General features: G+C 37.2%; 2 protein-coding genes across 2 annotated transcripts; both read left to right on the top strand.

Moving 5' to 3' along the window:
- Positions 1-353: 353 nt before the first annotated feature.
- On the top strand, positions 354-844 carry LOC133783137 (histone H4). The gene has a single exon (XM_062222677.1). The coding sequence runs from the start codon at positions 408-410 to the stop codon at positions 717-719; it is 312 nt and encodes a 103-aa protein (XP_062078661.1). The 5' UTR covers positions 354-407; the 3' UTR covers positions 720-844.
- A 10,404-nt stretch (positions 845-11,248) lies between these two features.
- On the top strand, positions 11,249-11,766 carry LOC133783136 (histone H4). The gene has a single exon (XM_062222676.1). It carries the CDS (start codon positions 11,321-11,323, stop codon positions 11,630-11,632), a length of 312 nt encoding a protein of 103 aa, XP_062078660.1. The 5' UTR covers positions 11,249-11,320; the 3' UTR covers positions 11,633-11,766.
- Positions 11,767-12,532: the final 766 nt, after the last annotated feature.

Below are 12,532 nucleotides of genomic sequence, written 5' to 3' on the forward strand. Positions count from 1 at the left end.
AATATGAGTACTCTCTTTGGCCACCCCGGTTAAAGATGCGCTAATACGTGTTTTCCCCGCCAAAATAAAAAACTACAAAACATGTGCATTCCTCAATATTATATCCAAAATAATAATAATTTAAAAAATTGTGGAAGTTCCCGCCATAGCCAAAAGCCAAACCAAAAACCCCTCAACTTGAATTCTGTACAGATCCACTTAAATGTTTTCCACCAATCAAATTCAAGCATGTGGAATCCAACGGTTCACAATTAAAACGTACTCGAGACGCGGATCGCGTTCTGATCCAACGGCCAGTTTAAGACAACTCCACATCTATAAATATTCCCCAAACTCAAGCAGAAAGCAACAGCCATTTCACGAAAGAAAAACTTAACCATTTCAAGAGAGAAAGAAAGCAAGCAAAAATGTCTGGAAGAGGGAAAGGAGGAAAGGGTTTGGGAAAGGGAGGAGCCAAGAGACATCGTAAGGTTCTGAGGGACAACATCCAGGGGATCACCAAGCCGGCAATCCGCCGTCTGGCAAGGCGTGGTGGCGTCAAGCGTATCAGCGGTCTCATCTACGAGGAGACCCGCGGCGTCCTCAAGATCTTTCTCGAGAACGTCATCCGTGACGCAGTCACTTACACCGAGCACGCTCGCCGGAAGACCGTCACCGCCATGGACGTCGTCTATGCCTTGAAGAGGCAAGGCCGAACTCTGTACGGCTTTGGAGGCTGAGGAGTCAATCTTTCTATTGTTAGGTTTCGACAGTTCTCTATTTGTGAATGGTGAAAAATGTTTCGAATTGTGTAATTATTTGATTTCCAAAATGAATGAAGCTTTTCGAAGTATTCTTACACCAATTTTGAGTTCTTATGCAATGGCTATATGTTTGGTGTTCCATTCTTATATGTTCGAAGATTTTGGTTTCGCGGTTTGAAAGATTGAATTTTATTCTATCTTTAGTTGAGTATAATCTGGTCATTACCGATGTTTATAATTTTGTGAGTGCGAAACTGCCCTGCCTTAAAATAAATATTATTTCAGATTCGCCGCAATCTGAAAGGGGTTTTGGGTACGAAAGAATCTGAAAAATTAATTTGAATTTCAATGGCGTCAATATGGTTGTAATTTCTTAAGAGGGCAGCAAGATTTGGATGTAGGCATTTGGTTAATGTGAACAAGTGTCCCTTCTTGGTAGACAATTTCTTAATATATTTAGATTTTATTGAATAATTTTTGTCGTTGATGCTATTTCTTGTTGAAGATCAATTTAATCATCCACATCTGGCGAAAATCAAAACTTATGATGCCTTATTATTTGTATGTTAGGGAATAATTTTACATGTTGCAAAGATGAAGATATGAAATGCGCCATTTTGATACATAAACAAAAGCTGGGCTCAGAACTCTGAACGAATGAATAAATCCAAAACTCATATAAATGTGTGGATGAAGAGCTTAAAACTCAGAATAAATAAAGAGGTCAGAATTTTGATCCAACCAAGAGCTCCAAACTCTAGATTAATGAAAAGCTTAAACCTCTTAAGGAAGAGCATAAAGCTCTGTTCAAATATAGGAACTCTAAGTTTCGTAATATGATATGATAGTAAGTGAAAGGGTGCAGGAGGAGAATAACTGCTATGCATCCACGTTTTAAAAAAATTGATTTGAAGGAATGGGAAAGAAGTGGGGAACAGGAATTATAAAGAACAACTACCACTAATCAATTGTTATTTGCTTGATTGTGGATTGAGAAGTGAGAATCATTGACTAACTTAATCATCAAACTAATTTTTTGCAAAATTTTGACCCGAACAGTTTCATACTTAAGAATATGTTAAGGTGCCACTTGGGGCTAGTTCTAGTTGAGAAAGTTATAGTTTTAGGTAAATTTTGAGTCGAACAGTATCGTACTTAAAACATTTTAAGGTGTCAGTTAGGGCTAATTCAGATTGTTGGGTGTATAAGTGTGTGGAGAGACTTTAGTATTTCACTTCTTTATTGTATATTAAAAAACATGTAAAGGTATGAATTCAAGATATGAATATATAAATTCTTTTAATGAGAATTTTAGCTTCAAAGGAAATATTCGAAATTGAAAACGAAAGTTAGCCATTACATATATATGAACAGATTAAGAGGTGAAGCAATCCTTAAATATATAGCTAGTTCAATACAAATTGTTTTCAAATTTTCGTATTAATTATACAGATCATTTATTAACTTATTATTTTTTTAAACTTTATAATCTATTAAATACAATTTTTCATATACAATATACATACATATGATTGTTAAAAGATATTGGGCATTTTGCTGTAAGTTATGAACAAATTTTTTTTGTTACTCTATCGCATTATATGTGACCATTATTCTCAAATTATCCTAACGGCATCTCCAACCTATAATACTATATATGGTGTTACAACGACAACAAAACTAAAAAAATTTAGTACTATATTTTTTTTCCATTCCAACCACAGCACCAAAACTTACACCACAATATATATTCTTTATTATTATATTATTTTTCAAAAACATATAATTATAATATATACATTTAACAAGTTTTATTAGTATTATATATAAAAAATAAAATAAATATACTAAATAATTTTTTGCCGTGGTATACAGTGCCACCTCAAATTTTGTTAGGCAACAAACTCCAATTGGTTATGAGTCAGTTACTTAACAGCTGGTTTGTTGTAACAGAATGAGCTGTCCAATTCTGTTTTGCTAACAGAATTCAGTTGCCCATTCTTTCTTTGTTCGAAGCTCCTTTCAGCTTCTTCTTGTAATGTATATATTCCTTTTCTATTCAATAAAGAACTATCATAATTCAATTCTTCAAAAACTTCTTTTACTTAGTTTCTTAACTGGTATCAGTAGACCAAGGTTTTTTTTTCTTTCTGAAGCTTCATTAATGGCAGACTCTTCTTGCAGCAATCCAGAACTTGGTGCCTCTCAGCCCAATCCTGGAGGGATAATCCACCTGCTTCTCCGGCGCTTCCTGTACCACCTCCGACGATGGCTTTACCGGCGAACATGGTAGCTCTGAATCTACGTCTGAATCGTACGAACTACTACATATGGCGTTCTTAAGTTCTGCCTATTGTTTGAGCACATGATCTTGAAGGATTTCTCACTAGTGAACATGTCCGACCACCACCTACCATACCAGATCCCTCAAACCCATCTCGTCTGGTTCTGAATCCTGAATTCAATTCCTGGCTGCGCATCGATCAGATCCTCATGAGTTGGCTATTCAACTCAATGTGAGAGGTTATGCTTGGTCATGTAGCCAGATGCGTCTCTTCAGCACACAGGTCTGGTCTGAGTTATCTCAACTTTTTTCAAACACTTCCAAAGCTAGAATCCTTTACCTTCGAACTCATCTCCAATGTACAAAAAAAGGCTCCACTCCTGTGGACGAATACATTCTCAAGATGAGGTGCCTAGCTGATGCATTGATGGCTACTGGTCAGATAATCACTGATGATGAGCTCATATTATACATTCTTGGCGGCTTAGGACCTGAATATGATTCGGTCGTAGTTAATCTTACAACCCGAGCGACTGTTTCGATACCAGACCTGCAATTCTCTCTTCAGTCATGAAATGAGACTTGAATAACAACATTCTGCTGCTACATTGGAACTTCAAAATCCTACTGCCAACTATGCTTCCTTCAACAAACGTTTTGGTAACACTCTGAATCAGAGTAATCGTTGTCGTGATTTCAACGCTCGTGGCCGAGGCATTCGAACCAATGGAGGTCGAAGTTCATACAACAACAATCGCCCAATATGTCAGGTTTGTGGCAAGCCTGGTCATATTGCTCTGAAATGCTATCACAGGTTCGACTTGAGCAATCAAGTAAACTTTACTTCTGCTGCATCTGAGTCCGACAACCAAACCACAACACCTCAAGCTCTCCTTGCTACTCCAGCTACAGTGGGAGATGCAAATTGGTATATGGACAGTGGTGCATCTCATCATGTCTCTTCTGATCCAACCAATTGATGGACCCAAAACAGGTATGTTTTAAATATTTATAAATCGCAAGCGCACGAATCGTTCATATAGAATAGTGATCGTGTAAGTAAGGATGTCGAACCCAAAGGAGTTGTCTAAAATCGAAAAGAAAACTATTTTAAACCAAAATTAATAAATTTTAACCTAGCATCAAAGATTGATGAGAATTTGTAACAATAAAAATAAAAATGAAAGACAATAATATAGAAATTAAAGACAATATATATTACTAAATTAATAATTGTAAACAAAATGGTAAAATAAGATTATTAAGGATTAGAATCTACAAAATATAAGTTCAATAATATTTATAAGTACATTGATTCCCAAGTTTTAGTGATAGTTAAAATAAATTAAACTATCATTTTACAAATAGATTTATAATTTTAAGCACAAATTACTTCTAAAAAGATAAGATTTTTCTTCACTTTTCAAAATTATAATTTCAAAACATTTAGTGTAAATCAATCTAATGAAATAACAAATAAATCAATGAACATTATTTATAAGACAAAACATAATATTTTTGTTCTAAGCATGGATGTGTACAATTTAATGACACATCTTATACAAAGAATATTATGTTTTTGCACTAATGAAGAACAAAGTGTAAATATGCGCTAACAATCCAAAATACATGATATTTAAGATGAAAGAAGATATTTTAAGAAGAAAATTTCATAAACTTTGTTGCACAAAATGTGAAATCAACATATAAAATAAATACTATCTAGTTACGTATTGTTTCATCATCACCTTAATAATCTTAAAAGGATTAGAAACTCATAACTAGAATAGCAAATACACACTAAAAATTACAAACATAAATAGGAAAATTTGGAGGAGAAACCCCCAAATTATTCCTCTAAAAATACATAGAAAAATAACAAAAAAGAAGAAGAAGATGAAGAGAATGGAGATGTTTTGAAATGTATAGAATTTTTGGTATGGTAACCTCTTCCCCAAATTGACACCCCAAATCCCTTATTTATAGCCAAAAAATGAGCATTAAAATAATCAATTTAAATTAATTAAATTGATTAAATTAATTATAATATGGCAAATAGAGATAAATTATAGGGTGTAATAATGATGTTTTTGGGTAAAATGTGTAGAAAAATGCCAATTTTCCTTCATTTTTCTTGCTTTTTCAAGAGCAAAAAATACAACAACTTCTCAACAAAAATAAACATAAATTAAATTAAAACTAAATATTTTCGATAATAAAATATACAACATAAGTTCCATGAAAATATTAATTAAAACTTAATTCATTTAAACGTTTAAGGTCAAAATTGCATCTTTTTACTTCTAACTTAACAATACTAATTTCAAATAATTAAACTACAACATTTTGCAACAAAATAACTATAAATATACACAAAAATCTATAAAATTAAAATAAACCTAATAAATTCAAAATTATTTAAAAACTTAATAAATCAATTAAAAACTCAATAATTAAACAACAATTAGCACATAAAAAGTGGTAAAATAACTCTATTTTGTAGAGTTATCACCAATCTCACTGCTCCAATCTCTTACAAAGGCAAAGAGAAATTAGTAGTAGGTAATGGTTCTTCCCTTAAAATTCAAAATATTGGTCACTCTCTCATTCAGACCAGTCGAGCCTTACATCTTAAGAATATTCTTCATGTACCTGATATTAAGAAAAATCTCATAAGCATTTCTCAATTTACCTATGATAATAATGTCTCAATTGAGTTTACTGCTAACTCTTGTTTTGTGAAGGATCTGTCTACGAAACAGGTTCTACTTCAGGGCAAACTAAATGAAGGGCTCTACCAACTGATGCTTCCCACTGCCTCCCAAAATCGTTCAACTCTACCTACTACAAATAAACGTTCTACTTCACATTCCCGAGCTACTGCTCTTTCAGCAACTGTTCCAAATTTCCAAAATGCAAATAAATGTTGTACCTCTTCTCATACAACTTCTTGTAAGTCCTATCGGGTTGCTAATCTGTGGCACAACCGACTTGGGCATCCTTCAAATGTTGTTCTCAAAAAGGTTCTGAATAGAATAAAACTTGGTTGTTCAGTTTCAAAATGTACATTCTGTGATGCATGTCAGTATTGTAAAAATCGCTTAATGAATTTCCCAAGCTCATCTTTAAAAACTAATGCTCCATTACAATTAGTTCATTCAGATCTTTGGGGTCCAGCACCTATTTTATCACCCGAGGGTTATCGGTTCTACATTCTCTTTGTAGATGATTACACCAAATACTCCTGGATTTATCCACTAAGACAAAAATCTGAAGCATATAACACTTTTCTTGTGTTCAAAACCTTTGTTGAGAAACAACTAAATTAAGATATTAAGTGTCTTCAAACTGATTTGGGGGGGGTGGGGGGGGGGGGGGGGGGGGGGAGTTTCAACCCTTTCAAGTTCGCCTACAACAAATGGGAATAGAGTTTAGACATCCTTGCCCACATACTCATCAACAACAAGGTAGGGTAGAGAGAAAACATAGGCATGTCACTGAGGTTGGCCTTAATTTGTTAGCTCAGGCTCGATTACCATTACTTTTTTGGTGGGAGTCTTTTGTTTCTATTGTATACTTGTTGACGGTGTGAACTCGTCAACGAAGTTAAGTTGGAAAAATTATCAAATTAAAATCGCTAATTGGAAAGCTATGAAAACTTGAACAATAACTCAAGAACAATGGAATAACAACAATGGGGAATTCAGTATCTCATTCACACTAATGTCTTTGCTACAGTTAAATTTCCAACCCCCCTTCAGGTGGCCTTGGAATTCAATTTATAGTAGGCTCTAACGGCCTTAGGTACATAGTGGTCCAGGGGACCAAACGGTACAAACGTACTGTACTAGGGGAGTGGCTTAAGAGGTTGTGGCTGTACATCCCGTACAGGAGCAGGTGTCAGGGGGATGTCTCCACTACTTGTCTGTACTCCTTCTTGAGGCGTGGTAGCAGGCGTGTTGGCGCAGGAGGTAGTGGTGTCGGCTCTGACCCATGGCCGTAGACGTACGGACCACGATCCTCGCTGGCACTGGCATCCGTACCTAGTACCCGGTCGTACAAATATGTCTCATTCGACTCATTCTGGATCTACTAAGCATAGGGACTTTGAGGTTGTGAAAAAGGGGATCTTTGGTGTCCGTATTGGCCGTGGCGTTGAATAGGGGTCTTGGGCCCATGCGCATCAAGTCACGGTGTGTCGGCCTCCTGAGAAGATGGCGGGCTGGTGGACCTCCCGGGGCGCGCGCGCGGGACCTTGCGCGGCCTCGCGCACGGGGCGCCATTGGCGGCCTCGCAGCCTCCTTCGGCCCCGCGCATGGGCATGGTAGGAGTGGCCCAAGGGCCTCGCTGAATAGGGCGCCTCGCCCTATGGTGGCCTCGCTAAATAAGGCACCTCGCCCCTAGGGTGGCCTCGCTAAATAAGGCACCTCGCGGAATAGGGTGCCTCGCCCCCTAGGATGGCCTCGCGGAATAGGGCGCCTCGCCCCCTAGGATGGCCTCGCGGAACAAGGCACCTCGCCCCTATGGTGGCCTCGCTAAGTAAGGCACCTCGCCCCCTACGATGGCCTCGCTAAATAAGGCACCTCGCGGAATAGGATGCCTCGCCCCCTAGGATGGCCTCGCGGAATAGGGCGCCTCGCCCCCTAGGATGGCCTCGCGGAACAAGGCACCTCGCCCCTATGGTGGCCTCGCTAAGTAAGGCACCTCGCCCCCTACGATGGCCTCGCTAAATAAGGCACCTCGCGGAATAGGGTGCCTCGCCCCCTAGGATGGCCTCGCGGAATAGGGCGCCTCGTCCCCTAGGATGGTCACGCGACATGGCAGCCTCGCGACTTGGTGGCCTCGCGGAACAGCGTCCTCGCGAGACGGGATGGTCTCGTAGATCAGGGGGGTCTCGCCCATCTGATGGCCATGCGAAATGGGGGGGGGGGGAGTACGCCCAGGTGACGACCTTGCATTTTCCCTTGATGAGATTATGAGCATCAACAATACTTAATAAATATGCTTCCTACTGTTGTCAATCAATTCAACTCGCCTTTTGAGTAAATATATAACTACCCCCTAGACTATAAATACTTAAAAGTATTTGGGTGTGCCTGTTTTCCATATCTTAGACCCTACAATTCACAAAAATTCCAATTCAAAACTTCTAAATGTGTGTTTTTAGGGTACAATCCTCATCATAAGGGTTATCATTGCTTACACCCTACTGGCAAAATTTATATTTCTAGGACTGTCAATTTCAATGAAAACGAGTTTCCTTACTTAGAATTATTTTCCAGGCCTTCGGACTCTCACTCATCTTTGTTTCAGCAACACTTTTCCTCACCAATCTTTGTTATTCCTCAAACATCTTTTCTATCATCACATATTCCTTCCAACATAGGTCCATTAAATAGTGCTACCACTTCTCATTCCATTGACTCTCCTAGTTTTAATACATCACACTCAAATTCTCACTCAAGCTAAGTTGGTATCTCTGATCCGCCACAAGTAGATCCTGTTCCAGCAGTAGATACTTCTCCACAAGAGGTACACTCTTCATCCTTTTCACCTCCTCATTTCTCCAATATATCCACAACTGATGGAACCAATGCAGAGATACAATCTTCTATAACAGTTCCAACTGTTCCACCACCGATTCTCAATACTCACTCTATGCAAACAAGATCAAAGTCAGGCATTTCTAAACCAAAGGTCTATGTTGCAGCTGGTTCTAATAACATTTTATTTGAGGAACCAACTTTAGTGAAGCAAGCCTTGACTATACCTAGCTGGAAAGATGCCATGACCTCTGAATATGATGCCTTAGTCAGAAACAAAACATGGACTTTGGTTCCCTACAATGATGATATTCATGTGGTTAATTGCAAATGGGTTTCTTGCACAAAATATAAGATTGATGGTACCTTGGACAAGTTTAAAGCACGATTGGTAGCAAAAGGTTTTCAACAAACTCCTGGCTTAGACTATACAGATAGTTTTAGTGCAGTGGTAAAAGCTTCAACTATCAGAGTTGTCCTCTCTTTAGCTATCACATATGGCTGGGATATTCAACAAATTGATGTGAACAATGCCTTCCTTAATGGCAGCCTCCAAGAAAGAGTTTATATGAAGCAACCTACAGGCTTTGTTGACAAACAATTTCCTAATCATGTTTGCTTGTTACACAACGCCATTTATGGGCTCAAACAAGCTCCAAGAGCTTGGTTTGAACAACTCCAAAGTGCTTTACTTGACTAGGGTATTAAGTGTTCACCTTCAGATACCTCTCTTTTTTATACTACACTTGCTGGTTCTTCTCTTCTTCTGTTAGTCTATGTAGACGACATTTTAATAACAGGTCCAAACACAATAATAATTTTGCAGCTCATTGCTCATCTCCACTCCAAGTTTGCTCTCAAGTCTCTTGGTTCCATCAGCTACTTCTTAGGATTTGAAGTTGGTCACACTACCACAGGCCTCCATCTTACTCAAACTAAGTATGCTACTAAGCTTCTACACAAGACAAATCTACAAAATTCTAAACCAGTTCCTACTCCAATGATTCTTGGAAACAAACTCAGCCTTGGAGATTGTTCCCTCTATGAAAAACCAGAGGTTTATAGAAGCATCATTGGAGCTCTACAATATCTAACATTGACTAGACCTGACATTTCCTACCAATATCTAACATTGGAGCTCTAATTAACTGAGTCAATTTATTAAAGCTCCTACGGTCAACCATTGGAATGCCTGCAAAAGAATACTTCGATATGTTAATGGCACACTCAATCTGGGTCTTCATTTCACACCAGCATCTCACTTAACAATTGAAGCCTATTCTAATGCAGATTGGGCATCTAGTTTGGATGACAGGAAATCTACAAGTGGCTTCTGTCTGTTTCTGGGAGGAAATCTAATCAGCTGGGGTTCATAGAAACAAAATGTTGTTGCTCGCTGAAGTACTGAATCAGAGTACCGTGCACTTGCTTCAGCTGCAACTGAACTTGTGTGGCCCACCTCCTCACTCACCGAAATTGGTATTCACATTTCAGTGTTGCCTATTTTATGGTGTGACAATCAAGGGGCTCAAGCTCTGGCATTAAACCCAATTTTCCACTAAAGAACCAAACATATAGAAGTTGATATTCACTACATACAAACCCAAATAGCTGAAAAGAAGTTGGAGATTCGCTACATTCCTTCTGTTGAGCAACCTGCTGACTTGTTTACTAAGTCTATCTCCCCTCCTAAGTTTGAATATTTTTGTAACAAGCTCCATTTATAGTACTCTAAATATAGCTTGAGGGGGGTGTTAGGCAACCGACTCTAATTGGTTATGAGTCAGTTACTTAACAGCTGGTTTGTTGTAACAGAATGAGCTGTCCAATTCTGTTTTGATAACAGAATTCAGTTGCTCATTCTTTCTTTGTTCGAAGCTCCTTTCAGCTTCTTCTTGTAATGTATATATTCCTTTTCTATTCAATAAAGAACTATCATAATTCAATTCTTCAAAAACTTCTTTTACTTAGTTTCTTAACTAATTTGAGGGGCAATTGTAGCTAACAACATAAATGTTGTGTAATATGCCGTTCGGTTGGAAGACAATTGGTGTAAAATCACCAAAAATTTGGTGATATCCCGTTTCGTTGCAGTTGGCTTAACATCCTCATTTTATAATTACAAAAATATTAAACATATTGGACAACCTTAGTTATTCATCTTGATAAATACAAAAATTCATTTTAGAAAGAACTCACATAATTCTTTATAAAGGTCGAAAACAGTATATTAATGTTTAATTATTTTTCGTCATAATCAATCAAAATTTTATTTATTTTAGTACTACTTCCACACAATATAACAAAATTTTACCATTAATACATATTTTTAAAACTTTGATATAGAACAGTAGAAAATATTAATCATAAATAAATTTATTAATTAAATATATACACCAAAGTTTTTTTTTTTATATAAATAATGTAAGTTGTAATATAATTAAAAAAAAAAAAGAATTTTCCGCTACAGCCAAACGCGATCTATTTCACATTCCCAAAAGTTCGGCGCATTTTATCAACTCCAAACTTCACCGATCCGCTTAAATAAATTTCCACCAATCAAATGCAAGGATGAGGAATCCAACGGTTATAAAGCCAAATACACTAAAGGTGCGGATTGACACCTAATCCAACGGTCAATCTCTCACATCTCCACATTTATAAATATTCCCCCAATACAAGAACAACAATCAGTCAATCCAAAGAAAAACACGACAATCTTTTGAGAGAGAAAGAAAGAGCAGCCGACCATGTCTGGAAGAGGAAAAGGTGGAAAGGGATTGGGAAAGGGCGGTGCGAAGAGGCATCGTAAGGTTCTGAGGGACAACATCCAGGGGATCACCAAGCCGGCGATCCGCCGTCTGGCCAGGCGTGGTGGCGTCAAGCGTATCAGCGGTCTCATCTACGAGGAGACCCGCGGCGTCCTCAAGATCTTTCTTGAGAACGTCATCCGTGACGCCGTCACTTACACCGAGCACGCTCGCCGGAAGACCGTCACCGCCATGGACGTCGTCTACGCCTTGAAGAGGCAAGGCCGGACCTTGTACGGTTTCGGAGGCTAAGGAGTCTAATCTTTTTAATCTTTTTAGGTTTCAGATTTCGTGTAATTGCTGTTGGATAAATGTTTCCAAGGATTATAATTATTGTATTGTGACTCGCAATGTGAATGAAGCTTTTGGAAATGTTCAAATTTCAATCTTGAATTCTTGTACATTCGTTTTGTGGTTTGAGTTGACAAGAATTCACATTCTATAAACCTATTGAAATTAATTTCGTGAACTGTAGTTCTTCCTTTCACATTCTAGATTTTTCCGTACCTTTTGAAATCAATGTCGTTTTTATCAACAATTGGAAGAAGTAATTGCTAAAAAATGGAGAAAAATTATTTCATGCGTTTTCTAGTAATTGAAAATGGTAATAATATCGGTAAATTTCCAAAATGTGAGCCCATAAATTGGTGGGCCAATTAAACTTTTTGGTTGAATGGTTAGTCCGGCCCAATATTGGTCGGATGAAACTAGTTAACCTTGTTTAGTCCAATTAGGTTAACTTCGCAAGTTAGCTACTTAAGCTGTTCTGCCAACTCTAGTAGAGATAATTGTATTAAGTTTTATGGATTTTTACATAACTCATTACAATATTATTTTTAATTATTATATTAATACTAATGAATATATTTTCATTTATATTTACAAATATTAACCAATTTTTCATTTTATTTACTAAAATTTTCTTTATTATTTTTGATACAAATATTACATAATTAATTAAGAAGCATGATATTAGAATATATATTTAATTGTTACCATTTAAAAATCTTCTCTTTCTGGATTATTTCAAAAAAATTTTGAACCTCTGCCCATAAAGCGCATGTTATATACATTTCCCCAAACAATGCATATTTTCCCAAATTCAAATTCAAAATCAAAATCAAAACCCCAAACCTCTTTTTCTCTCCATTC

This window comes from Humulus lupulus, chromosome 6, assembly GCF_963169125.1.
Source record: "Humulus lupulus chromosome 6, drHumLupu1.1, whole genome shotgun sequence".
Lineage (NCBI taxonomy): Eukaryota > Viridiplantae > Streptophyta > Magnoliopsida > Rosales > Cannabaceae > Humulus > Humulus lupulus.

Excerpts from the sequence above, each read along its gene's own strand:
- LOC133783137 (XM_062222677.1), top strand. The coding sequence starts at position 408 with ATGTCTGGAAGAGGGAAAGGAGGAAAGGGTTTGGGAAAGGGAGGAGCC.
- LOC133783136 (XM_062222676.1), top strand. The coding sequence starts at position 11,321 with ATGTCTGGAAGAGGAAAAGGTGGAAAGGGATTGGGAAAGGGCGGTGCG.